Source organism: Ahaetulla prasina, chromosome 3 (genome assembly GCF_028640845.1).
Source record: "Ahaetulla prasina isolate Xishuangbanna chromosome 3, ASM2864084v1, whole genome shotgun sequence".
Lineage (NCBI taxonomy): Eukaryota > Metazoa > Chordata > Lepidosauria > Squamata > Colubridae > Ahaetulla > Ahaetulla prasina.
The window spans coordinates 164,067,721-164,093,917 of NC_080541.1; the positions used below are offsets into that span (position 1 = coordinate 164,067,721).

At 36.2% G+C, this 26,197-nt stretch overlaps 1 protein-coding gene across 7 annotated transcripts in view; it reads right to left on the reverse strand.

Moving 5' to 3' along the window:
* Window positions 1-26,197, reverse strand: part of NFIA (nuclear factor I A) — a 336,917-nt gene that overhangs the window by 22,513 nt on the left and 288,207 nt on the right. For 6 of the 7 annotated variants that reach the window (XM_058178422.1, XM_058178424.1, XM_058178419.1 and 3 more), the window contains 3 exons: window positions 23,444-23,622; window positions 21,167-21,332; window positions 14,567-14,658 (listed from right to left, as the gene is read on the reverse strand). In XM_058178422.1, coding sequence (XP_058034405.1) covers window positions 14,567-14,658; window positions 21,167-21,332; window positions 23,444-23,622 — 437 coding nt within the window. The remainder of the gene's footprint in view (window positions 1-14,566; window positions 14,659-21,166; window positions 21,333-23,443; window positions 23,623-26,197) is intronic. The other variant, XM_058178427.1, reaches the window with a different exon arrangement.

Here is a 26,197-nt window from a genome sequence, read left to right on the forward strand (position 1 = left end):
TTAGTTTATTTCTTACTTCGAACAAAAGCCTTTACATCATGTTTAGATTATTTTTGTAAATAACCGAAAGATGGGGGTGGGGGATTCCCTTTAAGCATAAAATTACCTTTTGCTTTATTTACATTATAATTCCGTTTGAGCATAAAATTAACTTGTAGTTTATTTCACTGCTTCTAACTGAATAAAGGCCATACGATTAGTCCAAACATTTATGATTTCTGGGTCCAATATTCCCAACCTTTTGTCTAGACAGCAGTAATATGAAAAATTTTCAGAGATATCTATATAGATAGTGAGTTTTTGACCTGAATAGAAATGGCTACAGAAAATCAAGCCACTGTCTCTTGTTTCAAAAGGGTATTCTGGCTGGAATTTTCTTGGAAAAGATAAAAAGATTATGGTTCTACTTCTAGAGTGGAATTAAAACTATAATTGACCTAGCATTGTAATATAAGTTGTTAATAAACTGTTGACTGTTCTAAAACACAATATATTTCTTTACATTCCACTATAGCTTCAATACTTTATTAAAAATCAGTTTCTAATTATGTGCTTTGTTCTAATATGTAGCATATTAATCAAGAATCTAATAATTTTATTACTGAGATCTAGATCTATTGTTGTCAATATGTGGATCTTTGAAAATCAACAAATGGAATATTCATTCAGCATTCATTGTACTTCACGATATTGAAATAAATGCTGTATTTTATAGTTCTGTAACTGAAACTTGAAATATGAGATTTTGTGATCACTCCAGCTCATCACATACCAGCTGGTAAGAAGTGATCTGAACCTGATCGAGTGAGACTTATCACAGTCCCATTAATTGGTAGCCTCCACAAATTTCACTTTTATTTAATAATTAAGACTTGAACACAAGAAAGTGATTTCAAGTTAGAAGGCGCAGAGTACTAATAAAAGAAATTAATTAATTTGAGCCCCATTAAGATCATGCAATGTAAGTACTTAACTGTATAGTTAAATGGAATTTAGGCACATACCATTTCTTTTGGATTCTGCTGTCTTCATCTCTTGCAATAAAGAGATGGCATACTATGCTTCCAAATGTACTTTTGGCCCTAAACAATTGCTTGAGTAATGTGACTCCTTGTTCAGTGAAGATAAATGCTTTGGAATAGTTCAAAAATAATAAATATGGCTGCCACAACAGTGTTTTCACAAGATTAGTTGTTAGGCTATAACTACACTTGTGGTTTCTGCTTGCCAGGAAAATGGGTATTTTGACCTTTATCCTTATGATGAAACATGAAAGTTGCACAGTTTGCGTTGCAATTTATTCTGAAGCAGACTAAAAGAGCTCATTTCTTTTTCCTTCTAAAAAGAATTCATTGTAAGAATGAACTTTATGCATGGAAGTTAACAGTATGAACTAACAGCAGAATTCCAATTGTACAGCAATTTTTTATTTCATAATATGTAGTTCTAGGGCGTCATGTTTGATCGGGTTAATTTTCTTACATCCATGGCTGATCACACAGATGGCCTGTGTCAGACAAGGAAATGTAACTTAATGATACCATTTAACAACTATCGAAGAAGGGCAAAACCTCCCAAATTATGCCAAACCAAGCTACTATGACGTAATTGGGCCTTTCCAGTACCATAATAGGTATGTCATACGTCCTCTTAACTGTTGCAATTAATAATGCAGGAGGTGCTCATAAACATAAAAAGCAAAGCACTCTTTGTTGTGTAGACAAAACAAAAGCTGTGGAATAAGAAAAAAGAAGATGAGGAAAAAAAGAATACTTTATTTTTTTTATGTGGACATGTTCTTGGTTTCCATTCTGCTGTTGTAACAATTACTGTACTAGCTCCTCTGACAGAGTCAATAAATCGATTGGGATCTAATGCAGCTGCAAGGGAGGTTAATCCAATACGCCATCATCGGCTGTGAAGGTTGTTGGGGGAGGTGAAAGCAGAGAGCAGGAAATCAGTAAGGAAAGATAAAGGTGAAAGAATACCTAAGAGCATTTTAGAGCCTGCTTTACGTGGAAACAATGCCTGCAAAGGGACAGGTTTGAGGAAGGTTGCTTCTGCATCGGAGAAATGTATAAACAAATACAGCATTATAAATTCTGTAGTGCTTTAATAAGTACAATGAGCAACTCAGGTTCATGTGACACCGTAAGTGGGAAAGTTAAAAATAAAGAATGCAGTGATTACCTTTGATAAATGGAGCTAATTTTTAAAGTCTCTTTGAGAATGAATGAATGAATGAATGAATATATATACACACACACACACATATATATTTACACACACACTCATTCATTCAATGGATCTTTAAAAATGAATGAATATATATTTATTCATATATACTGTATGTGTGTGTGTGTGTGTGTGTGTGTGTGTGTATACTCAAAGGAACTTTAAAATTTAGCTCCATTTATCAAAGGTATATACTGCATTTTAACTTTCCTACAATATGTGTGTGGGGTGTGTGTGCGTGTGTATGTGCTTAATGGCACCAAACTCGACTAACTTTAAAGTAAACCAAGATTTTTTAAAAAACAATTCAACCTTGTGATCCCATCAGAAAGACTTCCTCTTAAAATAAATTATTGCATAGGTGATCATCATGCTTCATCATACATATTGACTGTATTATTAGGTGAATGGCAGCGCTTATGTAAAGACAACTGGAGTGGCTGTCAAAGATTACACTGCTATTCAAGGTTCTCAGTCTGGCCATTTTACTTTCCAACATGCTGAATAATTAGTGCTAAGAAGCAGATATGGAGTAACACAGAAAAACAGAACAATGCTTTTTTGTGCCATGTAGTTGTCCATGCCCCTTCATGGATTACTGCCTTGTCGTGGCAAAGGGGCTTGCATAGCTCAATGAAGCTATGAGCTGTGCCGTGCAGGGACACCCAAGATGGACAGGTCATAGCATAGTTTTGACAAAACGTGATCCACTGGAGAAGGAAATGGCAACCCACTCCAGTATCTTTGCCATGAAAACCCCATGGACAGTACAAAAAGGAAAAAAGATATGACGCTGGAAGATAAGCCCCTCAGGTTGGAAGGTGTCCAATATGCTACTGGGAAGGAGCGGAGAGATAGTGCTAGTAGTTGGCAGGCCTGGAAACTATATTAGACTTTAGGGTTCCAGACGCTGCCACATTTTTCCCCTGAGGGGAAGAAGGGGGGGCTGAGGGGTATGGTAACATTCTTCAAGCGGTCAAGGTCGGATGGTGTTCACATCTGCAGGAAGAGTGGCAAGAAAATATTCGAATGAACTGGAAGAACGTGGGACCATGTGACCATCAAAGGGGTCAGGGGGGTGGGACTCTTGGGGTTTGTATAACTGGGAAAAGAATCCGGAAATTCAGTTTTGGAATTTCACTCATCGTGTGCCAGTTTCCTCATGCTAGTAAAGAACTCTGGAAAACAATGGCTTCTGAGTTTTTTTAATGCAGAAGAGGTTTTTCTGGAACCTTGACAGTAGTGCCAGAAAGAATGAAGTGACTAGGCCAAAGCCGAAAGGACGCTCAGCTGTGGATGTATCTGGTGGGAAAGGAAAGTTCGATGCTGTAAATATTTTTTCTACATAGGAACCTGGAATGTAAGATCCATGAATCAAGGTAAGCTGGACGTGGTCAACAAGAGATGACAAGACTGAACATCGAAATCTTAGGAATCAATGAACTAAAATGGACAGAAATGGGTGAATTGAATTCAGATGACCATCAGGTATACTACTGCGGGCAGGAATCCCTCAGAAGAAATGGAGTAGCCTTCATAATCAATAAAAGAGTAGGAAAAGCAATACTGGGATACAATCCCCAAAATGACAGAACGATCTCAGTTCGAATCCAAGGCAAACCATTCAATATCACAGTAGTCCAAGTCTATGCCCCAACCACTGGTGCTGAAGAGGATGAAATTGACTGGTTCCTTGAAGCCCTACAGCACCTTATAGAATTAACACCAAAAAATGATGTCCTTATCATGGGGGATTGGAATACTAAAGTATTGGAATACTAAAGTAGAAAGCCAAAAGATAACCGGAATAACAGGCAAATTTGACCTTGGAGTACAACATGAAGCAGGGCACAGGCTGATAGAATTCTGTCAAGATAATACGATGGTCATAGCAAACATTCTTTTCCAACAACTCAAGAGACGACTCTACACATGGACACCACCAGACGGACAACACAGAAATCAGATTGACTATGTGCTCTGCAGCCAAAGATGGAGAAGCTCTATACAGTCAGTAAAAACACCACCAGGAGCTGACTGTGGCTCAGATCATGAGCTTCTCCTTGCAAAATTTAGAAAAAAGAAAGTAGGGAAAAGCATCAGGCCACTCAGGTATGAACTAAATCATATCCCTGATGAATATACAGTAGAGGTGACAATAGATTTAAGGAATTAGATCTGATAGACAGAGTGCCTGAAGAACTAGTGACGGAGGTTCGCAACATTGGACAAGAGGTAGCAACTAAAACCATCCCAAAGAAAAAGAAAGGCAAGAAAGCAAAATGGCTGTCTGAAGAAGCTTTGCAAATCACTGAGGAAAGAAGGGAAGCGAAAGGCAAGGGAGAAAGAGAAAGATACACCCAGTTGAATGCGGAATTCCAGAGAATAACTAGAAGAGATAAGAATACATTCTTAAAAGAACAGTGGAAAGAAATAGAAGAAAACAATAGAATAGGGAAGACCAGAGATCTCTTCAAGAAAATTGGAGATACGAAGGGAACGTTTTATGCAAAGATGGGCATGATAAAGGACCAAAGTGGCAGGGACCTAACAGAGGCAGAAGAGATTAAGAAGAGGTGGCAAAATTACACAGAAGAACTATACAAGAACAAGCTTAACATAATCGATAACCACGATGGGGTGGTCACTGACCTTGAGCTAGACATCCTAGAATGTGAAATCAAATGGGCCTTAGGATATCTGAGCAACAACAAAGCTAGTGGAAGAGACAGTATTCCAGCTGAGCAATTCAAAATCTTAAAAGACGATGCAGTAAAAGTGCTACACTCAATTTGTCAGCATATTTGGAAAACTCAGCAGTGGCCACAGGATTGGAAAAGGTCAGTTTACATTCCAATTCCAAAGAAAGGCAATGCCAAAGAATGTTCAAACTATCGCACCATTGCACTCATTTCACATGCTAGTAAGGTTATGCTTAAAATCCTACAAGCTAGGCTCAGCAGTACATGGATCAAGAACTACCAGAAGTACAGACAGGATTTCGAACAGTCAGAGGAATTAGAGATCAAATTGCCAACATACGCTGGATCATGGAGAAAGCTAGGAGTTCCAGAAAAACATCTATTTCTGCTTCATTGACTATGCTAAAGCCTTTGATTGTGTGGATCACAACAAATTGTGGCAAGTTCTTAAAGAGATGGGCATACCATACCATCTTATTTGTCTCTTGAGAAATCTGTCAAGAAGCAACAGTGAGAACTGGACAAGGAACCACTGATTGGTTCAAAATTGGGAAAGGAGTCCGGCAAGGTTGTATACTATCGCTCTGCCTATTTAACTTCTATGCAGAACACATCATGAGAAAGGCAGGGCTGGATGAATCAAAAGTTGGAATTAAGATTGCCAGGAGAAATATCAACAACCTCAGATATGCAGATGATACTACTCTAATGGCAGAAAGCGAAGAGGAACTAAAGAGCCTCTTGATGTGGGTGAAGGAGGAGAGTGCAAAAGTTGGCTTGAAACTCAACATTAAGAAACTAAAATCATGGCATCCAGCCTTCTCAATTCCTGGCAAATAGATGGGGAAGAAATGGAGGTAGTGACAGATTTTATTTTCCTGGGCTCCAAGATCACCGCAGATGGGGACTGCAGCCAATAAATTAAAAGACGCTTGCTCTTGGGGAGGAAAGCGATTGCAAATCTAGACAGCATCCTAAAAAGCAGAGACATCACCCTGCCAACAAAAGTGCATATAGTCAAGGCTATGGTTTCCCCAGTTGCAATGTATGGCTGTGAAAGTTGGACCATAAGAAAGGCTGAGTGCCAAAGAACTGAGGCCTTTGAACTCTGGTGCTGGAGAAGACTTCTGCGAGTCCCTTGAACTGCAAGGTGAACAAACCAGCCAGTCCTAGAGGAGATCAACCTTGACTGCTCTTTAGAAGGCCAGATCCTGAAGATGAAACTGAAATACTTTGGCCACCTAATGAGAAGGAAGGACTCCCTGGAGAAGAGCCTAATGCTGGGAAAGATTGAGGGCAAAAGAAGAATGGGACGACAGAGAATGAGGTGGCTGAATGGAGTCACTGAAGCAGTAGGCCTGAGCTTAAATAGACTCCAGAGGATGGTAGAGGTTTAGGAAGGCCTGGAGGAATGTTGTCCATGGGGTCGTGATGGGCCAGATATGACTTCGCAACTAACAACAACAAGTTGTCCATGACTATCTGATCCCTTTTGTTTCTGCAGCCTTTCTAAGATTCAACCTTTACTAGATTAATTCTTCATGTGATTGGGCATCACAGTCTTCCATCCCTGTCTCTAATCCTCCATCAGCCAATAAGAAATGTAGCATTCTACATGTATGAAAAATAGATTTCTGACTATTTGATTACTACCTGATTTTCCTAAGTTGCTGTGGCTGCAAGATGGGACTGTGTGGAAGGGAGAGGAAAGGAAGAGATTCAAGTTGTCAAGACTTTATTTTATTTATTGTGAAATCTACATTAACACATTCCTGCCATTAAATGCAAACCCAAGAGTAAATTAAATAATTTAGCTGGGGAATAGGGAACCAAGTGCTTCTCAATTAAATCAAATGCTTAACTATTTGCAATAGTTTTGCATAAAAGTGCAATAATGCAGAGCTGTCTTATTAAGTATCTGTTTATTCAAAGGAAATCTGTACAGTCTGCAGAAAGAATTACTTAGCAAAACAGAAATCTCTATAGCACATTTATCGTATTTACTAATTTGCTAACTTTCACAAATCAAATGCATACTTGGTGTGCCAATCTTGAAAAAAAGTCCATGTCTGTAAAAATGAAGCAAATAAATGACAGGTCTTATAAGTAAGTTATCAACTTTTAAAATTAATAGATTAAAAATATAAGATTTAGCACAACTAGTTTTAGAAAGCTATACTGTATATACTATTTGTGTTACAAATAGATTCCAATGAAATTGGAAGTGCTCACCAATAGATACTTTAGTGAGGGTAATTCCCACCAAGGTTGTAGATTGAAATTTACTTGATATGTCAATGAAGACTCAATCATCCGGACCAAAAGTATTTAAAAAATGGCACTGGACCAAAATTTGTTAATCTGAGACATTTTTTTGCTCATTGAAGCAACTTCTTCAATCAAAAAAACACAAACAAACAGGCAGAGAGTCAGAGAGTCTTTGGGATATACCAACTCTTGCCATATCAACGTCAGGGGTTTCTCCCCACAATATATTTCAATATGTCAATGAAGACTCAATTTGGGTACATTTGCCATGATTTAACCTTTTAGATATTTTTGTGTGAATGACTGAGTCTTCACTGACATATTGCAGTACAATTTAGGGAAAAAACCCTGAAGTTGGTACATTCCAATGACTCTCTGACTTTCTGCCTATCTATTTTTTTTTATTTTGACTCATGAAATTGCTTGGATGAGCAACAAAACATTTCAGATTAACAAATTTTGGTCCATGTGTCATGATTTAACCTTTTAGATACTTCCTTAATACTCTATCAATAGTGTGGTTCACAGCTGCTTTGAAATAAGGCCAGTAATGGTTATTTTGACTCCCCTATGAATCTAGCTCCTTTTCTTCCTAGCTATGGTCTGTTTATCTGAAGGTTTTCTTCTAGACCAGTGTTTCTTGACCTCAGCAACAGCAACTTCAAGATGTCTGGGCTTCTTAAGGATCCCACACATTATCAAGTAGCTGCAAATGAGAAACACTGTTGTTGACTGATCACTAGAGAGTTTTTCTCCTTTATCAAGCAAAGCTTTACTCTCTGTTTTAAAGGAAAAAAACTGCAGTGTATGTGGGTATGGATGTGAAAATTAATTCTATAGGAGTTGAAGACAGATGAATAGAATCAGTTTCCAAATCAAGTTTCAGAATCAGAATCTTAAAAAATAATGAAGTTAAACAGCAGTAACCTGGCTGACATGGTTTAAATTCTGGTTTATTACTTTCTCCTTTGCTCTAGCCTTGAAGATAGAGCTGCTTTCCTCCCAAAAACACCCCTTCATGGGTCCTGCTTATTTTCCTTTTAATTAGTAAAACTGAGAGCAGGGATTCTCTCTCTCTCTCTCTCTCTCTCTTTAATTATATTAGCTATGTTCTCTGAAAAATAGAATAAAATAGAAAATTTCTAACAATAAATAAAGCAAGGTGAGACTACAAGTGTAAGTGTAAATGTAATCAAGAAAAGGACAATTTGCACAACTGATCTATCAACAATTAAATTAACCCTAATCTATCTGAAATGAAACAAATCAAAATTTGAAAAAATACTATACTAAGAAAAAACCCTTAAGCTTTTAGCTCAACTCCAGAAGTTATTATTGTCAAAGATGTTGTGGGAGGAGATATTCCAAAGATATTCATGATTAGTAACTTCTTCCCTATGCAAACTAGACACAATTTCCTTTAAATTCCAAAGAAGTAATTTCTAAATTAGAAAGCAATATCACAGTAAGAAAGCAAGGGAAAGGAACACCCACAGTTAGAAGGACTTCATATAACTCTTGCTTATTTTCATTTTAGATCTTAAAAAGAGCAGGAAATAGCAGTAAGACTGTATGCTTTCCCCATGGGCCCTTAAGCACACTAGCATAATAGCAAGCAAAGCATCTATGCTTTCCCACCCATAAGAATCACTACTCCAAATGAAAGCTGGCAAGGAAAGGGAAGCAAGTTTCAGCTTTCACTTTACAGAGTGGCATGGATTAGTAGTACATAGAACTAATAATCAGAGAGTCTGCCATATCCGCCAGAGTTGCCATAAAGGAATTTCAGCATATCTAATATCACTTGAGTCCCTAATATTAGATATCAAGGAAAGAGAACTGATTATTTTCAGCAGATGTCTACTGCCACAAACAGGAGTACAAACAGGATGGCATTTGTACATCTTTACAAATGTACGAATTTTTTTATCAAAAAAGGACTATTATCTTGAAAGAAAGTAGAAAAGTTCAATTGCATATTAAACGTTAATTCATCCAGCCAAACAACACATTTACATTGCAGCTTTCTCTACATAGAAGGCTACAATGTAAATCTTCCCAAAAGATTCCAGCAGCTGCATTGGACTACCACTCCCATCAGCCAACAGTATTGGCTTTGTAGGTAGAGAATCATAGAAGTTGTAGATAAACACATCTGTAAAGGTGCAAGATTAGGAAAGATCACCATAATCATTTATTGTACAAAGTATGAGCTAAGAAGAAAAAAAAACTTCAAATATCTAGATTTTAACAAAATGTCATTTTCAATTGTTTTAATGATTTATAAACATGATTTTGAGAATACTAAACCTGAATATAAATGTCACCTACTATTTTTGTTTTTAAGTTCTAGGATTTTTTTAAAAAACAATAAACAAGTTCGTCCAAAGACGTTCATTTTAGAATGAACTGTTATCCAATCGTGCTTATTTTCATGATCATATTTTTGTTGCTTTCTGTAACAAAAAATGTATTTTTAGTGAATTTATAGTGAAGCTGTTAAGACTAGGCCAAAGCAGATAAAGATTCTTTCATTGCTACTCAAAAAAATAACAAAATAAAATAAAAACATTTGAAACCCTGTTGTGGGAATTAATACCATGGAATTATTAACAATATTTACTTGTCCAGATACTGAACTGAGTTCACTGAGATGCACTTTTGAATAAATGTACATAGAGTTTATAAACTATTGTATAACTGGCTTTAGAACTGTAGCTTTAAATATCTTGCTTTAAAACTCCTCCCAATATTAATAGAATCCCTTAGCCTGAAAAAGAAATAGCATGGTTTCAATGTAAAAGTAAGTGAATTCTCTTCTTGTTACATCCTTTGTATTAGAGGGGCTTCAAGGGAGCTGGAAGTATAGCAGTACAAAAATGAAGGCTGCTTTCTGCTACCCAATGGAAATAGGCCTCAAAGAGTTAAAATATTTCCCTGAATTGCTGGTGTACTTTCTGTGACCTTGTTCTGTGCAGAGGCTTGAAATCCAACACAGTTTAACTACTTCCATCTATGCATCTACAAAGGAGAGCCCTTACTGAAGACTGCAAATGGAGAAATCACTTCAAAAGCCAACTGTGCTCTCATTCTGAGTTATGAAAAGCATTGACTTCATCACTTCAGGCAGTCTCACAGGATTTGTGAATATGATATGATATTATTGCCTCTTTCTATATTCTAGCTAATTGCTGCTGTTGGGTGACTACTGATTCCCTCAGTTCTCAAACTGACTATTATTTATTGTGTCCAATAGCCACAAACTAGTTTTTTTTAAAAAGTTCATCTATAACAGGTGACTAACAGTATTTTTGTAAAAATACACTGTGCCTATAACAGACTTAGAAATGCACTGATTGTTTTGTGATGACCCAGCTGAGTCCAAGGATGGGGTCAAATGTTTGGAGACTCTACGCCCCCATAACAGCCCCAAGTCCAACCCCCTTGAAGTCCACTGACTCTTATCTAGCACCAATTTGCCTTTACTTTTACCTATATCCTTGTATATAGATAGCATGAAATAAACACTGGAAAAATTTAATAAAATGTTGGATAACCATCTGTCTGAAATGGTGTAGGGTTTCCTGTCTGGGCAGGGAATTGGACTAGAAGGCCTCCAAGGTCCCTTCCAACTCTGTTATTATTATTATTATAAAGTCATAGTACTTTTTAATTCTATCCTGGCTCCTGACTTCTTGCACCTGACATCCATATAATTAATGCTATATGAAGAGAGGATATTTTATACACAAAATATATTCTTTCATATTGTCTTATCTCCTTTGGGTAACTTAGCTAGCCATGCTTTCTTTATTACAGGTGCTGTTTATTTTATAAACATATAAGCAATTTATTATATGGGGTGCTGCCTCAAGGATATAATTTACGTAAATCTGCTTGAAAAGTTTTTCTCTTCAGAACTTCTCCCAATATGCATATGATGTGGGAGAACCACATATTAGGGGGTATGAAGGAACTACTTCAGCTCATCTATTGAAAAATAAATGTTTCAAGAATGTTAGTCTTCCTATTGTAATTTGCAGTATGGAAAGGATGCTGCTGTTTGTGTCATATTTTTGCAATAGCATCTCTGCTTATCTGATCTATGACTTGACTTATATTTTCACAGAGGAAACAGATAGTCTACCCAATGCTTAATTATTATTTAAAAAATAAAATTGCCAAATAAAACCAGCACTATCTTTTTCTTGACTTTTAAAACACAATTATGGCATATTAAGTTATCAATATGGCGACCATATGGACAAACCTGAGAAGGGAGCATCTGAAAGAATGTCATACGTATAAACAAATTTATAAAGGAAAATTCAAGAACAAAACCAGGAAAGACAAACAAAATGCGTATTTTTAAAAAAAATATCTAAAATTACATGTGAATTTATTTTAAAAAGTTATTTTCAATTTCTGTATTTTTCACATGAATGTGAAAGATTATGCATTACCGTATTTTTCGGAGTATAAGACGCACCCGAGTATAAGATGCACCTTAGTTTTTGGGGAGGAAAATAAGAAAAAAGCTGATTGGCAGGTGGATTGGCCTCCTGGAATATTCCCATCAGCTGTTCCCAGAGGTGAATTTTAGCAACAGGTTCCTTGGTTGTGAGCTCTGTGCCTTGCTTTTTTTGGCTTTTTTTCCCTGCCACTGAAACTCAGTTCAGAAAAAAACTTTGTTCTGCCTCTGAAAGCCTCCAAAACAGAACTTCAGAAAAAAAGCCTCTGAAGCTCTGTTTGGGAGCTTCTTTTCTGAAGCTCTATTTGGGGGCTTTTTTTCTGAAGCTCCGTTTGGGGCTTTTTTTTCTAAGCTCAGTTTCTGATGCTTTTTTCAGCCTCTGAAACCTCCGTTTGAGAAGCTGGGTGAGGCTACATTCGGAGTATAAGACGGACCCAGATTTTCGCTGTCTTTTTTGGGAAGGGAAAGGTGTGTCTTATACTCCGAAACATATGGTAAGAGGTATCATTTGTACAATAAAAATTAAATGAGTTAATCATATTAAATTAATATTGGCTGAACTCAGGATGACGTCCAGAGATTTTTTTTTTTTTAAAAAAGTGTTCTATTTGAGGGTAAGAAAAAAATATTTGAAAGCAATTTTTAATCTTATCTTTTCTGAAGGAACTGTGTTCTGTCAGCTACGAAGGATTTCTCCCCCTCCTCATTTGTAGAACGTAGTGCCTATCCCAATAATCTCTGTGATTTGGTTTCAATAGCATGCTGAACATTATTAAGAAATATAACATAACATAACATAACAACAGAGTTGGAAGGGACCTTGGAGGCCTTCTAGTCCAACCCCCTGCCCAGGCAGGAAACCCTACACCATCTCAGTCAGATGGTTATCCAACATTTTCTTAAAAATTTCCAGTGTTGGAGCATTCACAACTTCTGAAGGCAAGTCGTTCCACTTATTAATTGTTCTAACTGTCAGGAAATTTCTCCTTAGTTCTAAGTTGCTTCTTTCTTTGATCAGTTTCCACCCATTGCTTCTTGTTCTACCCTCAGGTGCTTTGGAGAACAGCCCGACTCCCTCTTCTTTGTGGCAGCCCCAGAAATATAGCTGAAACATCTTTAGGGAGATGGCAAATAAAGCAAGTTTAACTTTGGCTCCATATTATTAGGTTCTGAATAAGAGTAAAAAAATAGAAGCTGTGTTTGTCTTGCAGTTATTGCTTAGAAGAAGACCTTAGAATGTGAGGTCATTTAGAAAAGTTTTAACTTTGCCCCTTGCTTTGATTGAATTTAATAGTATCCATTTAGTCTTTCTCATATACATATAGGTATAGCTTCTTTTACTTCCAGCTGGTGCTGGATTTTTCTTTGTGATGAAGTAGGTCAAGGGTTGTGGTTAATCTAAAACAAAATCACTCCAGCCAAGGACATACAACCTTTTTATAGCTGTAAGCTGAACTTAGCATTTGAGTGGTACATCAAAGACTGTGCATTCCAAAATATGTGAGCAAAGAATTTGGTAGTTTCAGGGCAGTTAACATTTCATTAACAAATGGGCTTATGTACTGGATAGACATGGCCACTTTTAGCTATCCGTTGTTTAACTAGACTTATAGTGCAAGGCTAAAGGTATCTGTTCAAAAGTAGCTTCAACGAGAACTACTTTATCAGTCATTATGGATTCACAAAATAAACGGCTAATGGAATCAGGATAATCAATACATTCTCTGCATCAGCTGAATGAACCAAAGAAGGATTGTTTCAGTCAGTTCAAAGGTATTTGCTTTCTATGAGACTTTTTACTCCCGTCATGAGCTAAATATCATGGCGACCTACACTGCAGGCTAACAGCATTCCACATTTAATTAAGCACCATTCTTACTGAAGACACTAATCTCATTTAAACAGAGGCAATTCGTAATATACTGCAGCTTTTACAATTCCATAGTGTAGTCAAATATTACTCTTGTTACAGGTATATTAGAATTTTTTTTAAAAAAAACAATTGAACAAGCATAGCAAGGTGGATGGTTTTTTGAAATTGCATGCTTTTCTGTGCAATGGAGAAATCACGTGTCTCAAGCATGCAGTATAATATGATTACCTGTTCCATTCTGGATCCTTTGCTCTATGTCATTCAATGTTTTCTTGATCCATGCAGCAATTAAAGCCTTTAGCAACTGCCTTGAATATTATCAATCCTAACTGCTAAGTAACTAAATGGGCAAATTTACAATCTGATTTTAAACATATGAAAAAAAAGTATGTTCCACTTATTTGGACCATTTCCAGAGTAACTTTGTCTGACGTTGACTAAAGTCAAAGCAGATAAAGCGGGATCAGATCTTGTTAATATTTGAGAGACCATTAGAAAATCCAAGGGCTGTTGCCTTTTAGCAGGTGACAAAGCTGATTCAATGGAGAAGTTCCTTTTTTCTTTTCAACTTATATATGGAAAATTAGTTTTAAATTTGAATCTAAATATAGTTCCTAATTGCCAAAATAGGACTGGACTTTATACTTGCAGTTACATGAAATGCATATAAGTCATAGCATTTTTTATAATGTTTGTCATGTGATGTCAGTGCATAGAATGAAACTTTAATAATATTCTGAATTGAAAGTAGCCATTGGACTATCTTTGCAGCAGAAGATTGTTGGAAAAGAAAAAGGAAGAGGAAATAACTCTGTGGTAAAAAAACAACAACCCACTATTGCCATGAGAATTTCTCAAAACAAAAACAAACAACTACCAGAAGTGACATTCCACTAATATTCAGACCATGAAGATGAACTGATGGAGAGACACATCACTTGCAAAAGCAACACTAAAGAACAACAACGTGGTTAACGAACGGCATGGCAAACAGAACGGAAGTTGAAAGCGTCCCACCTGTGTCTGTTGAGGGATATTTACAAAGCTTGGATCCCGTGGTCCAACACTGACGAATCGGTTTGCAGGGGAGGTGCTGGGTGTTGAATAGGCTGTGAAGGGAAGGGACACATGCGTTCAGGAAGCAGCACTAGATCACAGACAAACAACAACAACAACACTGATTTCTGAGCACCCAAACAAATGTTGAACATGAAAATGAAGTCACATTATAAGGATCAAGAATCTGACTTAGGACAACTGGATTTCAGATGATGGAGAAATAAATATGGACATCAGTAGGCAATAGAAGAGTATTCTGCTTTTTAATGTCAACTAACGCTACATATTTGGAGTTAAACATGGAAAGTCAATTCAAATGGCTTTTCTTGTACAAAGATCCAGAGGTAAGAAGTCTTGGGGACTGCAATATTATGTTTGAGTGACCAGTGCTTTAAATTGGTTTAAGATCAGAACAAATCGTGAATTGCTTCCATTACACTGTGATATGATGAATGGCTGATAAACATAATGTAATAAACTGCAAGTGTACTTTATAAATAGGCATGTAGAAAATGGCATTTATGTAAAGCTATTATCCTTAATACAGTGAATTTTGACTGAATTATTGGCAATTTTTTAAATGTAAAAAGTTACAAATACTCCTGGCTCTCTCATTGTTATAGCACATGATTTGGGGCTATGACTATACCACCTCTATTATCAATTAGTTTATGATCAAATCTGATTCACTGCAATGGGCACAGCAATTCTATATATGGTAGAATGGAAGAAGACTGTTTCTGATTTATAAAACTCTCCTGGCCGTATCTTCTTTTTTAAACTCTATCCAAATAGACTGACCCAGATTCAGAAGAACCACAAAAGCTTTGGCTCCTGCACAGGTTGTTGTTTTTTATACATCCCTATAAGTATTGGGGAGATATCTTACTTTGAAATAAAATATCCAAGACATACAAGTGAAATATGAATACTTTCCACTGTCAACATCCTATATTCTATTCTATTGTTATTACGTCTATATTATTATGCTAATTACTATTATTATAAAAATTTACCATACTATTATTTAATTTTTATTAAATATTCCTTTTATACCTTATTTTATTGTATGACTATTCTATTACAACATTGTCTCTATTACTATGTTACATCTTATAGTATTAATATTATAGAGCAAAGTCTTTGTCTTACAAATCCTTTTCTGCCTTTGCCTTAATTCTTCTCTCTGAAATTTCTATTTTTTCTCCCTTCTCTATTATTAGCCAATATAGAGTACAGGTAGTCCTCAACTTACAACAGTTCATTTCGTGACCGTTCAAAGTTACAATGGCACTGAAAAGTGACTTATGACTGTTTTCTACACTTACAACCATTGTAGCATCCTTACGGTCATGTGATCAAAATTCAGGCACTTGGTGACTGACTCATATTTATGATGATTACAGTGACCTGGGGTCATGCAATTACCTTTTGTGACCTTCTGACAAGCAAAGTCAATGGGAAAGGCAGATTCATTTAACAACTGTGTTACTGACTTAACAACTGCAGTGGTTCACTTAACAAATGTGGCAAGAAAAATCGTAACATGGGTCAAAATTCATTTAACAACTGTGTTATTAAGCAACATAAATTTTGGGCTTAATTGTGGTTGTAAGTCAAGGACTACCTGTACTTGCACCTTTCTATGTCCTGCTTTGCTTTGCTGTGGCTCTACAATTCTTTTCCTCTGCACCTTCCACACACCCTTAATAAGGCAGTTTTTCTAAGCAGACTGCTGTTCCATAGACAGCAGTCACCAACTGGTGGTCCATGAGAAAATTTTGGTGGTCCCCAGAAAAATTATTTGCATTTTTTTATACTGCACTAAATCAGGGGTCCTCATACTATGGCCCCTGACTGGATACATGCAATGAATGCTTGTGTTGCTGCAGAGAGTCTCCCCCTTCAGGGTCTTTTTGTGTGGGTTGGGGTCTGCTTCAGCCTCCTGCTGTGGGGCTTTGGGCGAAGGCTGGAGGGAAGTGCTGCTGGTGGCGAAGAGCCTGACGGCCTTGTTCTAGTGGTACCGCATCACGGCCTGGAACTGGTTGACCATCTCAGCCCGCTGAGCCTCCAGGCGCCGGTACCTGGCCTTGCACTCCTGCAGGTTTTCCCTCTGCTTGGAAAGCCTATGCTCCTAGTCCTCAGTGAGGTGCTTCTGCTGAGCCTCCTTCTCGGTCAGATCCAATTTGAACTGAGCCAGCTATTTTGCCAACTCTTTCTCATGGTGGCTACTTAGCTCTAACAACTGCTTCCTGTTGGGGCCCTAAGGAGCCCGGGCAGGCATGGGAGGAGTGGGTAGGAGGGGGAGGGGTGAGTAGAGGCCAGTTAGGTGCCCCTCAGTGTGAGTGACATCAAGCTGGTCATGGCCACCCAGTCACATGACTATCTAGCCACATCCACCCAACAGTCATTAAGCAGATCATATTAGTGGTCCATGAGATTTAAAATTATGAATTTAGTGGTCCCTGAGATCTGACAGGTTGGGGACCCCTGCCATAGACTGTTGTTCTTTTGAGGGGTTGGTTGGGCATGGCAAAATGAGAAGTAGACAGACTTTCTTCATGATTGTCAATTCAGGTTTTCAGAAGAATAATTTGTTAATAATACAGAATATAACCTCTCAAATAAGTATATAACTACTGGTTTAAAAAAGTAAAAACTACCTACTGTGACAAGACTGGAGCTTTATGTCTTTGGAGATTCTCAGAAATCCAGATCATAGTTGTCCCAAAGGTGCTTTTTCAAGAGGCAACTGGACTTTCTATTTTTTCTTTGAGAATGTTTCACTTCTCATCCAAGAAGCTTCTTCAGGTTCTTCAAGGTTGAAGAAGCTTCTTGGATGAGAAGTGAAATGCCCTCAAAGAAAAACCAGAAAGTCCAGTTGCCTCTTGAAAAAGCACCTTTGGGACAACTGGAGCTTTATGGGTTATTCCAATGTCCTAATAACATAATTAATGGTATAAATTAGGTGATCTCTACCCTATTCAAAGTAATGGCCTGTCATAAAACTATTGTGTAACTCAAAGAAATAGAATATATAGTTAGGGAACAGTCATGACTTTAAGTGAGCTTCTCATGAGACTAACATTGGAAAAAACAATTAAAAATAGAGAAATACATTACAGTCAATACCATCATAAAACACATCAACTTAAGAATTGTGTAATAATCTATATCTATATCCAAATATATACCGGTATGTCTCTTTCTCTCTCGTAAAAATTCTTAGATCTAATGTCATGTCATGCAAAGTCTTCTACTCAAGATTTGGAGACATAAAAACAGCCATACTGGTTAAATGAACAAATATCTGTGCAGATAATCTCTTATGTTCTTACAACTTTGTGTTAAAAGGACATGGTAAGTATATCTAACATTATCAAAGGAACTTATTACACGTAGAAGGGATATGAGTGAAACACAATTCTTATGTGCTAATAAACAAGCCAGCTGAGGCTCATCACATCAAATCTAAAATATCTTTTTGCTATAATGTAATATAATAATGGTTACTTCTTATTTATGCATCATCAACACAAATTCCTATTTATATGTGTTTCCAAATATTTAAATACAATTTTATATAGTTTGTCAGTCCTGAAGTTCATATTTGTAAATGAATTCTGGTAATTCTTAGTAAAGTAGCCAAGTTTGAAAAAACTGATCTAAATGATGCTTATCTATTATGTTTCAGATTCTATTTAGAGAACAAAACCACAGATTCTGCATTCTTGAGGTTATGATGCAGAAGTGTATGTTGTTTATAATGATTGAATGACAGAAATATAGACAGAGAACAACAACAAAAAAAGAAAGATAGTTCACAATCTCTCAGCATCCCCTGAATGTCACAATCATTCATTGCCATTAGGCAATATTTTAATCATCAAACAATCATTTACTTTAGAGAAGCCCTTAAGAAATAAAAAATGCTGATCTGATGTATTAGTTTTTCTTGTTGCTATTATTCTTACATATCTGCCCTTCCAAACTGGGTTTCATATGTATCATACAGGATGAAAGAGCCTTTGTTCTGCCCAAATAATATCTGAAATGTAACAGACATTATCTCCAGTTGCTTGGTCCCAGATAATGTATCTGGGGAGGATTAATGTTTTAGAGATGTTACACATTAGAGTTGACAACACCGAACCAGAAGTTCTAATTTAATATACCAAAACATGTAACTTGTGACTTGTTTTTCATTTTCTGTGGCACAGAGGGTAGTCTTAAAATTCCTTCTTTTTCTGAAATAATTATTACCCTCAAAGAAATATAGTCAACAAAGCAAAATCCCAGGCAGCGTTAATCTAATACAGCATGCGTTTTCATCTTTCCAAAGAAGATGATATATATGGTACAAGCGTGTCTGCTATTCTTACAATATATGATTGGTGATAATCTTTGATCTTCTACAGATGCTGTACTAAGAGGAGGACAAGAACCTGACAGAGGAAATATGAAAAATAATCATCCAAAGCCAGCCAGTTCAACTGCTCACCTTGTTTTAATGTAGCCCTCCCATAAGATTCATCTACTATGGCATACCATTCATTTTTTCCATATAATAATTTATCACCTATTTGTGATTGTGGGAAGCTCCCATCGGAGCTTTCAGGAGGCTAACTGTGAAACTGTCTACACTCATGTTTCAGATTCCATAGCTATATAAGTTATAAATCCCTGGGAGGATTAACAAATCCAGCAATCAGGAAATTTCAGTTTTATTTAATCTAGTTTAAATCAAAGTTTCAGGCACAAAGCAGCTGTGACCCATCTTGTGAAATGCATTTGATGAAATCTTAAAAAGAAAATATCACAAAGGAGACAATTAAGAATACAAGTTGTTATGTTTCAATAACCTTTTGTCTTACAAAGAAGAAGAAATAAAAGGTGTGAAAATTCATGTCATAGAATATGTTTTCTTCATGCAATGCCTTGACTAGTAATTTTATTTCATTTTTCCTTGTCAGAATGAATAGCAATAGTCTTTTTTTAAATATAGCATTTGGAGCTCACAAAGCTTTTTATATCATTATCTTACTTCAGCCAAATAGTCTGTCATGAATGAGTAAGACAGAGTGGATGTGCTGAATCTACAAACTATCAACATTAGTGGTAGTGATAGTAAAGGCTAAAAGGCCTTTAAATCTAGTTATCATGTTATTAATAGCCTTGAATAAAGTGACTGTTACCTTCTTAATTACCAAGATGGGTACTTAACTTAATTCAATCAGTGCTCTTTAAGTCTTCTTTTTATTAGCATGTTTTTTACCTCTTTCAGAGAAGAAAAAGTGGTTGTCTAAATGTGAAATATTTTTATTCCTACATATGCATCTAAACAGATTAGAGCATCAGTGTGTGATATGGTGTGTCAAAGTCTTAAGCTTTCAAAGACAAGACTGCAGGTTATGTTTTTGCTCATTCATTTATTCATTTTTTGGCTTTACACTGCTAAAATGGTTTTTTTGTTTTTTTTTTGCAATGAGTCAAAACAAAGAATATTACTGGAGACCCAAACAGCTAAATCACCATACAACTTGCCTGTAGAGTTGTCACATTCCTTCTCTACAGTAAGGAAAAACCGGATGGCCCCAAAATGAGATCTTAAGACTTTTTGCTCAGAGATCTTTGCTTGTTGGTGATATTTTTAAAGATGCTTTCAAGCTCGTTTTTAAATTAATGAAAATTTCTATCGATATTTTTCCTTCTTTGGGCAATACTGATGAAATGACTTATTATTAATTTCATCTTTTCTTACAGTCCGATCATATTCAGTGTCAATAGGATTTTCGTGCTTCTGCTGTTCTCAGAGTTAAAGTAAAGACAACAAATCACCAAGAAATTTCCTCTCCCATTTTGGAAGCTGTAAAGCATTATGCCAGCATCACCATAAGACCAGCGGTGCATTCTGGTGATTAGTATAAACTATCAGAAAAATTGGGCATGAGATGTTTCTGTATTGTTGAAAATTGTAAAACGATGACAAATTTTGACAAGGAAAAAAAGCTTATATACTTTTTTTTTTAATTTACATTTATATCCCGCCCTTCTCCGAAGACTCAGGGTGGCTTACAGTGTGTAAGGCAATAGTCTCATTCTATTTGTATATTTACAAAGTCAACTTATTGCCCTCCCAACAATCTGGGTCCTCATTTTACCTACCTTATAAAGGATGGAAGGCTGAGTCAACCTTGGGCCTGGTGGGATTCGAGCCTGCAGTAATTGCAGGCTGCTGTGTTTTTTAATAACAGGCTATCTTACAGCCTGAGCCACCACAACCCTTTTAATTGAAGGCATATGATGATAAGAATCAGACAGACTGCACATATCAAATTGCTTGCAACTCTTCTCCCCTCAAAAAAGATGCTATTTTGCAGAAATCTTCCATTGCTTATTTGCACAGTCATTTGTTTTCTCTCATTAAATCATTAGTTGATGTACTTATTGACAGGAATGTTTTAATTTAATTTAAGTTTCATTTTACGGAACTATGAAAACATAAATCTCTTTCAAACCCATGTCAGCCTCTTGTTTCCTCCTTCTGGCTGTACTTACTCGGTGATGTGGGAGAGGCGGCACCTCCTTCTGTCGACGTGGTGGGAGGCTTTGTGTCTGGCACTGGAAGAGGCACAGGCCTAGCCATAGGGGGAGGAGGCGGTGGTGGCAACATTGGGGTTGGAAGGAATGGATTGTGCACCTTGCCTTGGCTGCTACCATTGGGCTGTCAGATACAGAAGAAAAACAAACCATTAATTGCCTCTGGAATCAAATGGCTGGGATAAATACACATGGCATAAACCTAATATGGCTAAAGGCTTAAATGGACAAGGAAAACTCAATTAAAAACAGGTTTTCTGTCACTGTATTAAAGAAGAATGCATACATCCAGTTCATATTAAAGAATACTTGAGAGATTTTATGAAAGAAGGCAAATATACGTGTCCCAGGATAATGATACGAAATTGAATTTGGGTCAGTCACCAGGACTAGAGATTTACTTTTATTTATAAGACCATCTTATGTTGTTAAAAGTCTGTAGAGATTCTCAGTTATCCAGGTCATGGATGTCCCAAATGTGCTTTTTCAGGAGGCAAGTGGACTTTCTTGATTTTTCTTTGAAGACGTTTCAGAGCTGAAGAAGCTTCTTGGGTAAGAAGCGAAATGTCTTCAAAGAAAAACCAGAACGTCCACTTGCCTCCTGAAAAAGCACCTTTGGGACATCTTATATTGTTTTTTCATATAGTTTATACTGCAGGGACAATAGCCAGACATCAAAATAGCTGAAATAATACATAAACGAAGCTCTATAAATCAAATATAACACATGGTAATTTTCTGATATAATTTCCATACCATTAATATATTCTTAAGAAATTATGCAATGTAGCTGGTAGCTATTTTTCTTCTACACTTTGTGGTTCTATGGATCCAACTCTGAGCTGCGGATCTAAAACACTAACATCCATGTATTTTTTATTATATGTACATTACAAATTGAGTGCTAAAAGCAAGAAAAATTCTGCTATTAGAAATGTAATGAGTAAAAATAACTATGGTCTTCATTATTCTTCACTTGTACTCTATTATGAGACAACCAAATATTATTTTAGATAAGGCTATATACCGAGGTAGTCATTTGTCCATATAAATGGAATGTTATTCTAGTAACCTGAAGATAATTGTTAAATTTAACAACAACCGAAGATAATTCAACCAAAATTTTGGAACACTGTTTAATTTTTCAGAGATAAGGAAAAAAGATAATAGCTCCTAGGAATAACAGACCATAAAAAAAACTCTACTTTTATCTTCCTGAGTTCAAGTACTGGTCAAGTAAATCTCAAATGCTACAAGAAAGCCATTAAAAAATAAATAAATAAGTAAATGTGGCTGATTTAAAACAGCTGTTTTGATTCATTAGTTCAATTCAATAGTAATTTTCATTACTACTATTTTATATTTTGGATTAACCTTCAAAATCCGGGAATCAGGTCATAAGAAATTAAACAATTTTCTTTGGGATCATGTTAATTGACACTTTCTGAACACGAATGTGAAGTTCAAATCATATATATGATATTCTTTGGAATGCAAAATTAAGGCCATCAAATTACTGATGAAGTCAATTTACCCATTGCTAATTATTATTGGGCAATGATCAGATACTCTATAAAACAGAAAATTGCTGTGAATAAGCAATGATTGCAATATGGGGTATAATAATAATACAAATACAACAACAGAATAGTGTTTGATGCCAATGGAAGGATGTTAGAATTAGAGAGTACTATATACACATACAGGTGTGTCCATGTGGAGAGCAAAAAGTCAAGATGATAATCTTAATTGTGTGAATGTCATGTGATCACCTTCTGACCAACAAAGTCAATGGGGGGGGGAAGTCAGATTTGCTTAACAACTGGTTTACTAACTTATCAACTGCAGTGATTCAGTTAACAACTGTGGCAAGAAATAGGGCAAAACTCACTTAAGAAATGTCTCATTGAACAACAGAAATTTTGGGCTCAATTGTGGCCGTAAGTCAAGGACTGTGGTATGTTGCATTAATCCCTTACATCAAAATTTAGCAGATTTCATTACTGGCAAAAATTGATTACATTCTCTCATGTAGAAGGTATAAATTATAGGCACAAGGTAGCCAAATAAAGACAACTTAAGTCCCATCATAATCAACATGAATGAAACACATTTAACTTGGGATGGTTTAAGCCCCCTAAGCAGAATGATTTTCTTATGTGTACAAATCTGTTTATATCATTTCATGGTTATAGAAACAACACTTCTGAAAAAAAGTAGAAACAGCTTCCTTACATTTAGGAACCCCACCTGTCCAGCCTGCTGACCAGCATCCGGGCAGACAAGTTGGACAAACTCTTTCAGAGTCTCCTGAGGATGATAGCGAATTGCTGGGTGTGAGAAGTATGGCCCAGGCTGTTGAATAATGGGTGATGTTGGAAAATGAAGAGTCGATGGTGTTGCGTGTGGACTTGCTATAAGAAAGAAAAGCAAAATACATTATAAAGAATAGATTTTTGGAATTTGTTAAAAAAACCAAATTATCTGATTTTGTGCTTTTTTATACTGCTTTATTATGTAACCTTAAAACAAGTTTTCTGAAATGCATACATCCTAAATTACGGAACTGATGTTTGGTAGTGATTTTCATAATATGTCAAGTAAATTCTACTTTACTTCAAGTATAAAGGCAGAGTGTAAATACAGCCAGATTTTAAAATGTCTCTTCTGCATTTTTAGTGGTCATCATTTATAAAGGAATCAGCAGTCCTTGGTAAAAGTGACGACTATTCATTACCTTAAGAGCCTTTCTAATGAATCCAGCAATAAAAAATGTATCTGGGAGATTACAGTTGATTTAATTGACATTCTGCATAATTCTGGTTTGCACACGGGGAGCAGTTTTACTCTGAACTATAAATGGGCAGTAACATAACACTGATGCTCTTCCAGCTTTATTTAATGTCACGTTTTCAGTTCAGCAGCAGAATATTATTTGTATAGAATTTGTGTTCTTGTACCCCAAACATTTGGATTTTTATCTCTTATAAGTGAGAAGCGAATAAACATGTCCCTGGATAACTTTTAGGAATACTGCTTCAAGGAGGGTAAAGTGCATTCGTATGTTGAGAAATCTGTGATTGCAACATAGAAAGCAGCCCAGGAGCTGTTTTGAATGAGCTTAAATGGACTCCAGAGGATGGTAGAGGAAAGGAAGGCCTGGAGGAGCATTGTCCATGGGCTCACGATGGGTCGGACATGACTTTGCAACTAAAACAACAAAGGCAAAAAAAACAGGACAGCAAAGGTGTTTGCTGTCAATTATGAATTTGGAAAGAAAACGTAAAATACTCTCAAAGTCCCAGTGGTGCCATTGAATGGCTTAATACTGGGCCATATATAATAAGAAAGGTGTCCTCGGGGTCGAATCAGCCTCTCCTTCTGAAGACACTTCAATTCTGAGGTGACCCATGCCTGAGAATGAATAGCAACTGGAAAATTAGGTCCCTTCTGTAACCATCTCCTGTACTATAAATCAGTTTCTCTCTTCCCATCCGATCCCATTGTGAGAGGATTGAAGGTGTCTGCAGAAGAGGAAAGGAAAACCAGAGGAAACTGAAGGAGCCTGTAGCTCAGCCAATCTAAGACAAGTTGCTACAAGGCAACGGATCATTTCCAGGATTTAAGCATTTGTTAGAAAGACAAGGATTTAACAAAAATCAACTTTTCCCAAAAGAACCCATGGTTCCATATAGGCAACACATAGTTTAAAAGAGATAAATATGAAACAAAACCATAACACAATTCTAACTCTAGCCAAATAACTTGATTTTTAGACAAGTTAGCTAAATCTTTATAAAAAACAAAACAGAACAAAACACACCCCACCTACCACCCTCTCTAAGTGTCAATAGCTGTTCCATCCATGACAAGAATGATACTTTTTGTCAGCATCAATAATGTTGCCGCTTGAGTATTTTGGAAAGGTAATTTATTCAAAATGAAAACAATACCATGATAAAGGTGAGAGAATCATACACAATAAATTCTCATTTGTTGCACTCTTAAGCTGAGGTCTTTGAATTTTGCTGCTTTATTTCATTTTAGCACATTGTATCGTATAAGCCTATTACATTTATACAATCCTATGATTGTAGTTCCATTTATTTCCTATGATTTAGTTCCATTTATTTCCAAAATATACAGTCATACTCTGTCAGCCACCTTTATTAAACTTTTATGGCTATCTATGTCCATGCACTGCCTTTGTAAACCAGAGAGAACAATAAAAGTTATGAACAGTTATTGTGCATTCAAAGAAATGTATTGAATTAGGTTCAAAGTGTGCTGAATATTCAGAAGATACTAACATATAGACAAACTAGTGGTGAACAGCAAAGGTTGAATGAATCAAATTAGGAGAAAAAAGTACATTATTTGTCTTTTACTGATATTATAAGTTTAATTAAATTTCTATAAAGATCAAATTTCTTGTACTGAATTCTACGTTATCTGGTATAAGCAATAGTGGGTGGGGCACTGAGGGAAAGAAGGAGAAGTTGTATGGATGTGTGGAGCCTCACAGTTATACAGATGGGTAGAGCCAAGATTTTCTGTTTGTGTTTAGATTCAAGCTTTTTCTAATGTATATTAAGGCTCTCATTATAATTATGTTTACGTCTTTAAAATAATTCTTGAGAAAATCTATCTGTATGTTCTCTAAGAGTCAACACTGACATGACAACGCTGATCAGTCATTATCAGTCATGGGAATGAAGCAGTTATATAGTCCAAAATTAGAAGACATAAGATTAATGTAAAATAGATCTGAGCATCAGATGTCAGAAGTTGTACAATCTTGTCTTCAGGTAGCCCTTCCAATTCAATTTACATATCCTATTTTGAACAAATGACATCTGATAATCAGATCTATTTTGCATTAATCTTGTCTTCTAATTTTGAACTAAATAACTGCTTCATTACCATGACTGATAATGACTGATTATATGTTGCCATTTCAGTGTTGACGCTTAGTGACCATACAGACAG